This window comes from Hemicordylus capensis, chromosome 1 (assembly GCF_027244095.1).
Source record: "Hemicordylus capensis ecotype Gifberg chromosome 1, rHemCap1.1.pri, whole genome shotgun sequence".
NCBI classification, from domain to species: Eukaryota; Metazoa; Chordata; class Lepidosauria; order Squamata; family Cordylidae; genus Hemicordylus; species Hemicordylus capensis.
Genome location: NC_069657.1, coordinates 454,709,524 through 454,723,062, shown reverse-complemented (window position 1 = coordinate 454,723,062; position 13,539 = coordinate 454,709,524). Strand labels below are relative to the sequence as shown.

The following is a 13,539-nucleotide window of genomic DNA, read 5'->3' as shown; positions in this document are numbered from 1 at the left end:
TCTGCTCTGGGCCACCCCTTTCCTCCCAACATGAAGCTATACTTTTGCTAAATCCTCAATTCTTCCCTAAGTGAAAAATCCTATACTTCAAAAATTCACCAAAACCCAGCCTTTTGCCCAATTCCTCTGAAATTTGGGTGGTAGTTTCCACCCATTAGGCACTACCACCCCCACCCACTAGTTTTTCCCTGGGGCCATTTTTTAAAATCCAAAATGTTTTGGATTCGGATTTTGCAATTTTGAACAAAGAACAAAATTGGGGTATTTTGGATTGGCTGGTTTCGAACAAAGAACAAAACGGGTGTATTTCGGATTCGGGCCCAAAACAAAACAAAAGGGGGGGGGAACACAACCCTAGTTCTAGTGTTGTGTGAGAGGGAGGGAGGGAAACAGGAGTCACCACTTTATAATGCACTCTTGATATTCACGTAACAATGTCAATTCTTGTAAGGGATTCATAGCTTTCACTCCACAGGAAAGGGCCAAAAACTTCTCAATCGCAAGAATGACAAATGATGCATTCAAGTACAGAAGTCCTCACTAAGAGTTGGGTTTCCCTTCCATCCTGAGAGTCAAGTGTTGGAGAACTCTTTGCCAAGAGTCAGGAAGCAACCCGTCTCCTGACCTCACTATTCCTGTTCCTTCCGCAGGTTTTTGAGACCCGGCATCATGAGGATCCTTCTGTGGAGCATCTTGTCGTTTTGCTTGCTTGCACACGCACTCAGCGATTGCCGCAGAGACTGCCTGAACTGCCACAGACACTTGTACAGGCATCAGGATGACTTCAGCCTTCTTGTGAGTAGTCTGAGGCAGACAGCTGGTTCATTCACATAGCAGCTGGTTGTTGCCCACGATGTGAATAGAAACAACATCTTGCTGGTATGGCAGGTCCTGGTCTCACCTCCTTCTGTCCCACTCCATCAGAGGAGAACTCTGAAGACTCCAGTGATCCAAGGGAGGATACCAGCTCTTGTGGTAGCAGGCATGAATTGCTGCCTTTGCTAAGCAGGGTCCATCCTGGTTTGTATTTGAATGGGAGACTGCATGTGAACACTGTTAAAAAATCCCCTTGGGGATGGGGCCACCCTGGGAAGAGCAGCTTTTTGCTTGCATGCAGAAGGTTCCAGGTTCCCTCCCTGGCATCTCCATATAGGGCTGGGAGAGACTCCTGCCTGCCTGTCGCCTTGGAGAAGCCGCTGCCAGTCTGTGTAGACCACACTGAGCTACATGAACCAATGGTCTGACTCAGTATGTCGCTATGTTCCTATGATGGGGGAGCTCAGATCTTAAATTGTCTTGGAGCGCAATCAGCATAGGAGCTACTCTGCTGGGAACCTCACAGAGGAGGAACTCCAGTGGACAGTGAGGGCTCCGACCTGTGAGGGCTTCTGGTGGGATAGGTCTCCATCAGGTTCTCCTCAGGAGGACCTTTCTCTACCACTCCACTAAGCCGGAGAGTGAGAAATGAAGGGGTACTGCAGGCATGTAGGAGCCTGTGCCTGAAGGACCGTTTCTCTAACTCCCGAACAGGCTTCATCTAAGAAGGTGGAGCTTTGCACACTGTTTAAACTCTCCATTGGCTCCAGACCATTGCTGGAGGAAGCATCCTTCCAAGCCTTCTGCTTGACAACATAGGCCAAACTAATGTGATACAGAAATTCCAATTATGGACAGAAATATACTTCAAAAAGCAACCATGAGTGGGGGGCAATATGGATCGGGGAAGAGAGGTCTAACCTTTTCCCCCACCCTCACTTCAGCCCCTCATCCAAATTCCCCCTCACACTAAATATACCTTTAGCCAATTATGCCTGTAAGTTTCCCCCTCTGTAGCTAATAGTAGCTTTGTGGGTGTTGATTTAAGTCAGAGAATTAGGACAGGCTGCCCCCACTTCTTCCCCCTGACCACAGCCCTGGTCTAAATGGCCTGCTCCTCCTAGTTGCTTCTGAAAAGGCCATCAGAAGTTCAAGCCAGGGAATCCCACAAAACATCTCATTTGGCCTTGAGTCTCCGATCTGGCTTGTCTTGAAACAGGCAGTCTCGCTGTGAACTCTCCATGGTGCTGACCATCGAATCTGCACCTTGCGATGCTGTGAGTATCAGAATGCCTCTAGGTCAGGAGCTGGCAAATCTGGCCCTCCAGCTGTTGTTGAACTACAACTCCCATCATCCCCAACTCCATGATGGGAATTGTAGTTCAACAGCAGCCGGAGGGCCAAGTTTGCCCACCCCTGCTCTAGGTGCTGCAGCCTGAAACTTGGAAAATGCCTTGCCCGGACCACAGCAGCCCCTACGGCCCCTTGACTGCATGGACCTACTAGCCATGGACGGCCACCCACCATGTGCCTGACAAGCCTCAGGCACAGCAAGCCCTAATTGTTAGTTGAGCTCTTGGCAGTCCGTTTTACACACTGGTAGGCTGAGCTTGGCTTGATGAGTCAAGGAGGGGAGAGCTGGTCTTGTGGTAGCAAGCATGACTTGTCCCCTTAGCTAAGCAGGGTCTGCCCTGGTTGCAGATGAATGGGAGACTAGAAGTGTGAGCACGGTAAGAGATTCCCCTCAGGGGATGGAGCCGCTCTGGGAAGAGCAGAAGGTTCCTAGTTCCCTCCCTGGCAGCATCTCCAAGAGAGGGCTGAGAGAGATTCCTGCCTGCAGCCTCGCAGAAGCTGCTGCCAGTCTGGGTAGACAATACTGAGCTACATGGACCAGTGTTCTGACTCAGTATATGGCAGCTTCCTATGTTTTTATATTCTAGGCAGGGGGGCCATTCTGCAGCCCTAGTGCTATGTTTCCATAGGAACATAAGTAGCTGCCTTCTACTGTGTCAGACCATTGGTCCATCTAGCTCAGTGTTGTCTTCACAGACTGGCAGCGTCTTCCCCAAGTTTGCAGGCAGGAGTCTCTCTCAGCCCTATCTTGGAGATGCCGTCAGGGAGGGAACCTGGAACCCTCTGCATGCAAGCAGGCAGGTGCTCTTCCCAGAGTAGTAGCCCCATCCCCTAAGGGGAATACTTTACTATGCTTACATTGGTAGCCTCCCATTCAAACGCAAGTCAGGGTGGCTCCTGCTTAGCAAAGGGGACAATTCATGCTTTCTCCCACAAGGCCAGCACTCCAGCTTGGAAGGGTCACGACAAGCCAGCGCCCGGGCTGCTGAGCCGAGAGATGAAGCCTCAAATGAGCACCATTCACTAGATTGCACCTTTCTTCCTTCTCTGTTGATCAATGGTGTCGCTTCTCCAAGGGACGTTTCTCCCTTTATTGTTCTTGCTCCTTCTCATTTGATGAGTATTGATTTCCCGCTCCCTACCCTGCCTTGCCTCTGTTTCTCGTTGAGTGGAGCCCAATGGACACATTAGCGCGGCAGTACTTGCTTTCCTCACGGGTCGCGTCACCACCTGAGCTGCCTTGGAAATGCCTTCCGCCAGGACTGATGAGCCCCCTTTTCTTGCTTGTGGCACCCATCTAATCAATCCTCTGCCAAGCAGAAAGTGGAAGCATCAAGCTAGGAAAGGGCACCAAAACTAAGGGACAAAGAAGAGCTCTGATGTTCATTTTCTTCCCTTTGTTAATCTTGTGTCTACTGCTGATGATCAGTTTCATTGGATGCCTCCATGTTCTAGGATTACAAGCAAGGGAGCAAAGTTTCTCTCTCTCCTCTTTCTCTACATATGCATAATTTTTTCAGCCTGTATCATGTCCCCACCCATAGTCATCTTTTTTCCTACACTAAAAAGCCCCGAATGCCCTAGCTGAGAGATTCCCAATCTGTCATACTCCAGATGTTAGGCACATCGGAAGCTGCCATATACTGAGTCAAACCATTGGTCCATCTAGCTCAGTTTTGTCTGCACAGACTGGCAGTGACTTCACCAAGGTTGCAGGCAGGAGTCTCTCCCAGTCCTATCTTGGAGATGCTGCTAGAGAGGGAACTTGGAACCTTCTGCCTGCAAGAAGGCAGATGTTCTTCCCAGAATGGCCCCATCCCCTAAGGGGAAGATCTCACAATGTAGTCTCCCATTCAAATGCAAACCAGGGTGGACCCTACTTAGGAAAGGGGACAATTCATGCTTGCTCCCACAAAACCAGCTCTCCTCCTCTAGCCACAAATTTATTGTGGCTGGGGATGATGGGAATTGTAGTCCAGGAACATCTGGAGGATCACAGGTTAGGACCCCCTGCCATAGCCCAGGGGTTCTCAACCTTGTGTCCCCAGACATTGCTGGATGACAATTCTCATCATCCTGCAATGGTCGAAGGAACACCTGGGGACTCACGTATAAGAACACCTGCCTTAGCCTTTCTTCATAGAGAAGATGCTTCAATCTTTCCTGGTCGTTTTAGTCATTTCCTGTGCCTTTTCTGCCCTGAATCTAGCTCTAAATATTGTTGTTGTTGTTTTTGAGGCAGTGACCAGAATGGTACACTTTGTCCCAAATACAGCTGCCTATTTCTAGGAAGGTATTACAATATCTGCAGTTTTGTTTTTGATCCCTTTTCTAATAATATTTAGCAAGAATTTGCCTTTTTCATAGCTGCCGCACACTGCGCTGATGTTTTCACTGAGCTCTCCCTCAGAACTCCAAGATATCTCTTTTGGTTAGTTACTAACAGCAAAGACCCCATCAGAGTATATGTGAAGCTTTTTTGCCTCAATGTGAATAGCAAGTCATTGTTGTGATGATGATGATGATGATGATGATGATGATGAATTCATACATTGCTTTTCAACCACAACAAAAAGTTCTCAAAGTGCTTTACATAGAAAAGGGAGTAAGATTTTTCCCTGTCAAAGAAGGGCTCACAGTCTAAAAGGAAACACAAAGGGAGATACCAGCCACAGCCACTGGAGGGATGTTGTGCTGGGTCTGGATAGGGCCAGGTGCTCTCCCCCTGTTAAATATAAGAGAGTCACCACTTTGAATGGTGCCTCTTTGCTCAGTTAGCAAAGGTTACTGACACTAAACCTCATTTGCTGCTTCATGGTCTGCTCATCAGAGGTGCACCTAGGTGATTTTGGAGCCTGGGCCTAAAGGCCTTTGGAGCCATCCTTCCCTGCCCACAAGTTAAGCATCATCCCCCTACACACACACACACACACACACACATCATAACACAGGCAGTATTTTTAACACGTGGATTATTGAGGGCACAAACAACAACTGAACTCACAAGTGTGCAAGACTATAAAACAGGTCTATTGATGCCAAGATGCCTTAGCAGAAACATTTCAACACACATCCCACAGATTTTTTTTCCCCACCCCCACCCCCTCTGGGTCCACCCTAGTTACTTATGAAAGGGAGACTAGAAGTGTGAGCACTGTGAGATCTTCCCCTCTGGGGATGGAGCCCCTCTTGGAAGAGCAGAAGGTTCCAAGTTCCTTCCCTGGCAGCATCTCCAAGAAAGGGCTGGGAGAGATTCCTGCCTGCAACCTTGGAGAAGCCGCTGCCAGTTTGTGTAGACAATACTGAGCTAGATGGACCAAGGGTCTGACTCAGTCTATGGCAGCTTCCTCTGTCCCTATGTTCCTCTGTCTCTAAAGCAGAGGTCACGCTTGGCGGCCCATCACAGGTCACGGTCACACTTCGTCACCTGGCATCATGCAGGCCAGCAGTGTGGTGACCACACCACCCGGGACAGACTAAAAGGGATTTGAGGGCCCCCAGAGGGTGTGGAGCCTCTGGACTTTGGCCTGGAAGTCATGGGGTAAGAGCACCTCTGCTGCTCATCCATTTTTGGCAGATCCTTTGGGTACTCTTCACCATTTACTTGCATTTTCATCAGCAAAAGGCAAAGTGAGGCAGTTCCCTGAGTGCCATCCAGAGCAAGGAGGCAGTAAGAGTGCAGCCTAACAGACATCCATAATTTGAATTCTTTATTGGAATTTAGGAGAGCCCTAAAGACCTACCTGTTCGGCCTGGCCTTCCAGTGCTCTTAAATTGTTTTAAAGGGTCTTTGATGTTTGTGAACCGCCCTGATCTATTTTGTAAGAGCGGTCTAAAAATCAAACAAACAAACAAACAAATAACGCAACCTCCCAGCTAACAGCACTGGTGCAGGTGGGAAGCCGCCATTTATGACACCCGCCCCATCCCCAGAAAGCCATCTGAGCCACCCAAACGTCTGTCACTGAGGGTTGCACAACCCTTTTTTGTTGTGCTAGTGCAGCATGAGTCTGGAGGTCAGCCAATTTCAGCCTGCCATCCAGATGGTGAGGTCCCAGAGAAGACTGTTTGCGGAGGCTCTCAGAGAGTATTGTAAAATTCTCATCTCTGGAGACATGTCGAAATGAGGACCCAATGTCCTATAGGAAGCTCAGGCTTTGGGGGAATGTATTTCATCATTGCACTTGTAGCTTGTTCTGATGTGGGGGGCCCAGAGGCCTCTAATCCAAGGGACCAATCGGATTCACATCTGCTCAGCTGCAGTAATTCCTCAACAAAAGCTGCTCCAAGACTTCCACAGAGTCTCAAACTAAGGTTTGCTCATTTGGCTTGGCTTTTGGTGGCCAGAGTTCAGGCAGAGTGAAGTCATTCTTCTGCTCCCATTTATGCAAATGGCTGTCATATCTAGATTATTTAGATATTGTATTCTTTTTCTGCTTCTGTTGTGTTTTCTCATTATCATTCATTCTGAAGCACTAGGGAAGTGGTAATCAAAATGTTAAAAGAGACATTTGGCCTTGGACAGCGCACATTTACTTCCTCCTGCTGTTATGGATGGACAGTGTAGTTTGTGAAGGCTGGAATGGAATGAATGAATGAACCCACAAAATGAACTCTACTTCAGTTCAGTGGGCCAATCTTCTGTGCCCAGTGCTAGCGAAAGCTCTCCTGTACAATTAAACAGTGTGCAATGGACAGGTCATTAAGATTCATTTGGAGAGCAATCCCTGTTCTGTGCCGTGCCGCACGGCCTCCTCATTTCCGCGAGATGACGAATTTCTTCGGTAATGGGCTCCACCTTGAATGTACTCCAAGGGCACTGCAGAAAGAACATGCCCTCTGCAAGCCATCAAGCAAGAGAGCGGAGGCACAAGGGCTGTGCCGGTGGGGGGGGGCGGGCAGAGACATCTGGCTACTCTCAGAATTAGGGGGTGCTGCTGAGAGTCACCTGGGAAGGATCAGTTCCGTGCATGTGCCAATGAATCTCGCTGAGTAGGCAGGCTCATGGACGGCATCTGGTGGAACCACCTCTTTGCACGTCCAAAAAGCTTGCACGAGCCTAATCCACCTGGAACAAAAAATGATCCAGGCAAATACCTTGTTTTATTTTCCTGACTGCAGTGCTAGGCTCACGGCATCAAGTTCCTTATGAAAAGAGAGTGGAGGTGGTGGTGTTTGTGTGAGAGCGGTTGAGCATGCACTGACTCCCATCGAAGACCTGTTGTGCAAAAGCAAGAATGGCTGCCGCTCACCTTTCAAAAGGAAGTGGGGGTGGGGATTAGAAGACAGTCTGGATGAACTCTCACTCTCTTTCTTTATGTTCTAATTGCAGAATTATTCATATTTCGTTCATGCATCCATTTCTAAAGGCAATTCTTTTCTTCTGTTAGCATTAGGGTGAAATCATCTGGACCACTTGTTTTTTGATTCTGCACTCTGTGTGTGTGTGTGTGTGAGAGAGAGAGAGAGAGAGAGAGAGAGAGAGAGAGAGAGAGAGATTTCTTTAAATTCAACCTATGTCAAAAAGAATAAAACAACTTGCAAACAAAAATCTAGCATAGCAGAGAGAAAGAGGAGCTTGGTCTGAAGGCACATGATGCAGCCACCTTGCTGAAGCTAAGCAGGTCTAAGTCAAGTGAATGCCAGGATGGGTGACTGCCTAGGAACTTAGTGTACACTCCCCTGAGCCGCATGATGGAAGAAAAGCAGGATAAACTTGTAATCCAAAGTAATAGGAGGTAATAATGGGGGGCGGGTTACACTGAGGAGCATTAAAAAAATAGTATAAGAGGCAATTTATCTCCCTATATTCTTAAGACATAAGAAGCTGCAAGGTAGTCTGTAGTTCCTACCACTGGATACGTTTCACACAATGCATAATCAACTTGTGGAATTCTCTGCCACAAGATGTGGTGACAGCCAACAACCTGGATGGCTTTAAGAAGGGTTTGGATAACTTCATGGAGGAGAGGTCTATTGACGGCTATTGAGGGCTCTAGGCCACCTCCAGCCTTGGGGGCGGGGTGCCTCTGGGTACCAGTTGTGGGGGAGTAACAGCAGGAGAGAGGGCATGCCCTCAACTCTTGCTGTAGGCTTTCAGTGGCATCTGGTGGGCCACTGTGTGAAACAGGATTCTGGACTAGATGGGCTTCCTTGGGCCTGATCCAGCAGGGCTGTTCTTATGTAAAGGATATTTAGATGCCATGACATATCAAAGATTAGAATAGTTCGGAAAATGGGTTTCCCCATGACACTCTGTGGATGTGAAAGCTGGACTTTGAAAAAGCGAGATAGAAAAAGTATTGTTGCTTTTGAACTTTGGTGCTGGACAAGACTTTTGAGAATACCGTGGACAGCCCGGAAAACAAACAAATGGATCACAGAACAAATCAATCCCAAATTTTCACTCGAGGCACAAATGACCAGGCTCAAACTATCATACTTCGGATACATCATGTGAAGATGCAGCTCCCTTGAGAAGTCCATAATGCTGGGGAAAGTGGAAGGAAAGAGAAGAAGAGGATGACCAGTAGCAAGGTGGACCGACTCGATTCCAACAATGCACCACTGAAAGGCCTTCAAGGCCAAGTTGAAGACAGATCATCCTGGAAAGAATCTATCTATGTGGTTGCTAAGAGCTGACACCAGCTTGACGGCACTTAATCACTCACTCACTCAGTTTGTGAGGAAGAGCCAGAACAGGGTATTGATGGGCAGAAGGAATGTGAAATGTTGCACCGGGAGGGACTTGTCAGGACCGTTTTCTTTGTTTTTTTGTTTGGTATAGTCTATTTTGTTGCTTTCTTTTCTTTTTTTTAGTTTTTGTGTTTAGGATGTCCTCTCAGTTGCTGTGTTTGGCATTTCTTCCCCTTTTCTCTTTACAGAGTCTACATTTTCTTTATAACTCTGAACAGCAACTGTCACCAATTGCCAATGGTTTTCCTTGCTCCCCCACCCTCCCCGCTTCCCCCAATTCTCGCTCTCGTCCTTCTCCCACCAAACTTCCAATATATTGACTGTCCCCTGTTAAGAATGTAAGAACACAAAGAGCCCTGCTGGATCAGGCCCAAGAAGGCCCATCTAGTCCAGCACCCTGTTTCCCACAGGAGCCCACCAGATGCCTCTGGGGAGCCCACAGGCAAGAACCGAGGGTGTGCCTTCTCTCTCTCCTCCTGTTACTCCCCTGCAACTGGCATTTAGAGGCATCTTGCCTCTGAGGCTGGAGGTGGCCTGCAGCCATTGCTAGACCTTGCCTCCATGGGTTTGTCTAAGCCTCGCTTAAAGCTCCACTTGTGATCCTCAAATGCTAGGGTTATGGGAGAGACAGAAAATATTCTTGTTTCTCCAAATGATGAATTTTTGTAACTGTTCCTTTGTCTTCCCTCTACCCTAAAATTCAGCATTACTCATAAGTCTAGACCTTTTAGGGGGGAAATAGGTTGCCTCCCCCACTTAGAAGTCAAGAAAAAATAATTGCATTGGCAACCGCTGGAATGAGCAGAGGCAAAACAATTCATAAAGCCCAATAAAACAGGTATGGTGATCAAGTCAAGGCCATTTGTACATGAGAATATAGACAATTGGCATCTTAACTGCTTGTAATCATCATAATTAAAATGGTTATGAGTTTACAGCGACACTCATTGAAAGAACAGTTGCTGAAACTCCTAATTTTTGGCAGTTGTGCAAATGTTTAAGTGGGGAGCAATAAAAAATAAATATAAAAAACCCCACACTTCAGTTTAACAATCCCTCTTGCCTGTGGGCTCCCCAGTGGCATCTGGTGGGCCACTGTGCGAAACAGGATGCTGGACTAGATGGGCCTCCTTGGGCCTGATCCAGCAGGGCTGCTCTTATGTTCTTATGGATTCTGAGACTTTGTGTTTATGGTCTGGCTTCTTCTTCAACCATTAGTTTAAAAAGAAAAAGAGAGATTATTTTTTAAATAGCCTGCAGCTGATGGGGGGGGCACTTTAATAGCTTTTTGGTAGTTTTTCTCCCCCAGAGAGAGAGAAATGATTAATTTTACTCTTGCCGCGGACTTCTGAAATGAAAGATGCCCTTAATGGTTACTCTTTCCTCCCTGCAGATCTGTGTGATGGAATGTGAAGGGAGGCTCGTCTCCAGCACCACCTGGGAGCTCTGCAGCAAGGCAAGTAGGAAGGCACCTTTGCCTCTAGTTCCCGACAGCCTGGAAGGAGCACTGAATCAGCCCTTGGAGATGTGGGAGGATGGCCTGCTCAGAGGCAGAGGCAACCTCAAACATCTGGGTGACCTAACCGGGATGGTGGGTTTTGGCAAGGCTGAAGATGAGAAGCGAGTGTCCAAAGGGAGCAGCCCTGTCCACCAACTGGAGGCAGAAGATGGTACCAACAATGGAGGCCAAGTCCCAGTGGGGGAATTCCAAGACCAGCTGGATATCCCCAAGGGGTTGGGTGGCTTCCTGAGTGGACCATTCAGTTACGGGCAGATAGAGGAACCTGGAGTGCAAGAGCTCCAGAAACGGTTCGGAGGTTTCATCGGCGCCCGGAAGTCAGCCCGGAAGTGGCACAATCAGAAGAGGTTCAGCGAATTCCTGAAGCAGTACCTCGGGATGTCCCCACGTTCCATTGAGTACGACGGTTTGGCTGACGACCCGAAGGAACAGAATGAGATCTAGACGGATGGACTTCCTCTGGGTGTTTTTTTCGTACCACCACCATGTAGTGAATCAGTTTCAGATCTGTCATGGCTAAAGAAGTCAACCCTGTTTCTTGTCTCCTGCCTTGCCTTCCTCACTGCCCCACTCCAGACACACAACCCTTGCCATCAAAGAGGAGGTGCAGGGTTCATTTCCAGTGCATCCAAAAATTATGTCATATGATAATATTTTGTCATCCTTATTGCCCAGTCCTGAACAGATTTAATCTGAAGTGAGATCCAGTGAGGGCAGAAGACCTGTTCTACACATGCAGAAAACTGAAGTGAGAATGAGGTGGTAGAGGTCATAAGTGGTAGAACTGACTGTACCATAATAGACTTCAGGTAGAGGAATCACATTTTTTAAAGCTTCCTTACATCAAAAGCTCCCTGCAAGAAGAATACTAGCAGGGAGCAGGACTGAGCTAGAATCTTTCTTCTTAATAGAATGATAGTTTGGGAGTTAGGGGGGATTTTCTTTTCTTCTATGGGAGCTTGAAAAAATGGCATTCTCCCCCTTACCGTCTGAAATGGCACAATCCACTCTACCTCCTAAGCATTCTACCACCTGTTGCTGCTATACCCATACTGCAGAATGAGCTGGCAAAATTCTGTCATGTCCCTGGCTTCAAGATCCCTCTCAGTTGGGGAATGAGGTGGACAATTCCAGAGTTGAGACAGAGTGGAAAGACCCTATGGCTCAGGCCCCAGGCAAACCCATGCCATCAGGAGAGCCAGGGTCCACACCCCATCCAGTGTTCCCTCTAACAAGGATTCCCAGATGTTGTGGACTACAATTCCCAATAATCCCCAAGCAAAAGCCATTGCAGCTGGGCATTATGGGAGCTGTAGTCAACAACATCTGGGAATCCCTGTTAGAGGGAACACTGACCCCATCACAACCTTAGGGAGCAGCCCTGCCCTAATCCTCTAATTCAGAAGAGTCCCTTGAGGATTTGCTAGATCAAGTCAAAATCCCCCAGTACTGCCAAAGTCAGCATGTAGGGGGGAAAACTGACAGTCAGTTCCAGGCTTCTGCTGGAGCAACATCCATTATATATAAGTATACCCAACTCTTGCTTCTGTACTGTGAGCTATCCAAGGTGCTGACTCCTTTTTCCTTGGAGCTGTCCAAGGTCTGTATCTTCTGCTAACTGAACAAAGAGGCACCTTTCTAAAGTGGTGATTTTCTATATTTAGCGGGGGGGGGGAAGCAACTGGCCCTATTCATCCCTAGCACAGCATCCCTCCAGTAGCTGTTGCTGGTGTCTATCTTATGTTTCTTTTTAAGATTGTGAGCCCTCTGGGAACAGGGGACCATTTTATTTATTTATATCTATGTAAACCACTTTGGGAACTTTTGTTGAAAAGCAGTTTATAAACATTTGTCGTATTCACGTGTCCCTTCTAGATCCCTGCTTCAGTGGAGAGCCCAACTCAGCCTAGAACAGGATAAATTCTAGATGGGATGACTTCAGAGTGCAGGTAGAGGGGTCATTTCCACACCCCCACCCCATGCTGACCTATGTAAAAGGCTCCCAGGATACAGTAAACTAGTCCTTAAGGGAGAGGACTGCTCTAAATCTTTATCTCTGATATGTTACTCTTCTAGATTGTGGGGGAGGTTTCTGTTTGGGAGCTTTCAAAAATACAGCACCATCCCCACCTGCAGGCTGAATGTCACCACTTCAGTTTGTGGAATGTGTTGATTAGCTCTTACTTCCTCGAAGGTCTGCATGGGACATTTGTAAATAACTAGACATGGAGTTGGACTCTGGGATTCAGGTTTAGGACCTCCTTTTACTGAGAACAGAGATTTCACTTGGACAGAATCAAGAATCCTCTGCTGACGGAACGGAAGGGACAGGATATGTTGCCAAATGGGGTCGACTTCTTTGGCCTGGCAGTGCCATGGTGTTGTGCATTTTTGCTCCAAGTTTCTCCTCCTCCTCTCCCTCTTTCTCTCCCATGGCATGCATTTTGTCCAAGCCACTATCTCTGGGCTGTCACATTCAAAGGTGTATTTTTGTAACTGCCAGGAGGAGAAGCCAAATTGGCTCCCACTGCCGTGCTCCTCTCCACCCTGCCTGATCACGACCCTCAGACACGGCGACGCATGACCAATAATCAGCAATGTAGTTGGGTGGGGTACCTCCTCCTGTTAACTGTCAAGAAGCAAAAACAAAAAACAAAAATGAGAAACAAACCCTAACCCTGTTCTTTTTAATTGTTTCATATGCAAAGAGTTCTCCATTAAACTTGTACAGAGCAAAAAGGAAAAAAAGAGAAAAGATTAATAAATTAGTTTTCTATTTCTACTGTAGCATTGTGATCGGCACACCGTCAATGAGGATGGCGTTACTGTGCAGCCCTGAGTTGGCCCTCCCCACCCTGACTCTGCTGGGCAACCCTGCCCGCTCACCTGCCCCATGGCTGAATGGGAGATATGGGCCACCACTAGTCCCGCCTACAGAGATTCGCAGGCATGGACCTGCAACAAAACATAGCCGTAGATCCCTGGCCAGCGAGCATTGCCCAGGTTTGTGGGTGAGGGTGAAAAACCCAATGTTAGTGACCCAGAGAGGCGCCCCCTCCCCTAATCCGGGTCTTCCTTCATCTGCCATTTTTATTTTGTTCTCTTTCCTGGGGTGGGATTGTGGGGGGCACCCGTCTGGTGCTCAGGCCCAGCTC

The 13,539-nt window shown here is 47.8% G+C and overlaps 1 protein-coding gene across 1 annotated transcript in view; it reads left to right on the top strand.

Moving 5' to 3' along the window:
- The window catches only part of PNOC (prepronociceptin), a 57,599-nt gene extending 44,428 nt beyond the window's left edge, over window positions 1–13,171 (top strand). Inside the window, exons 2-3 of the mRNA XM_053249374.1 lie at window positions 651–795; window positions 10,259–13,171. Of these exons, the coding sequence (XP_053105349.1) occupies window positions 670–795; window positions 10,259–10,828 (696 nt within the window). The 5' untranslated portion in view covers window positions 651–669 and the 3' untranslated portion in view covers window positions 10,829–13,171. The remainder of the gene's footprint in view (window positions 1–650; window positions 796–10,258) is intronic.
- Window positions 13,172–13,539: the final 368 nt, after the last annotated feature.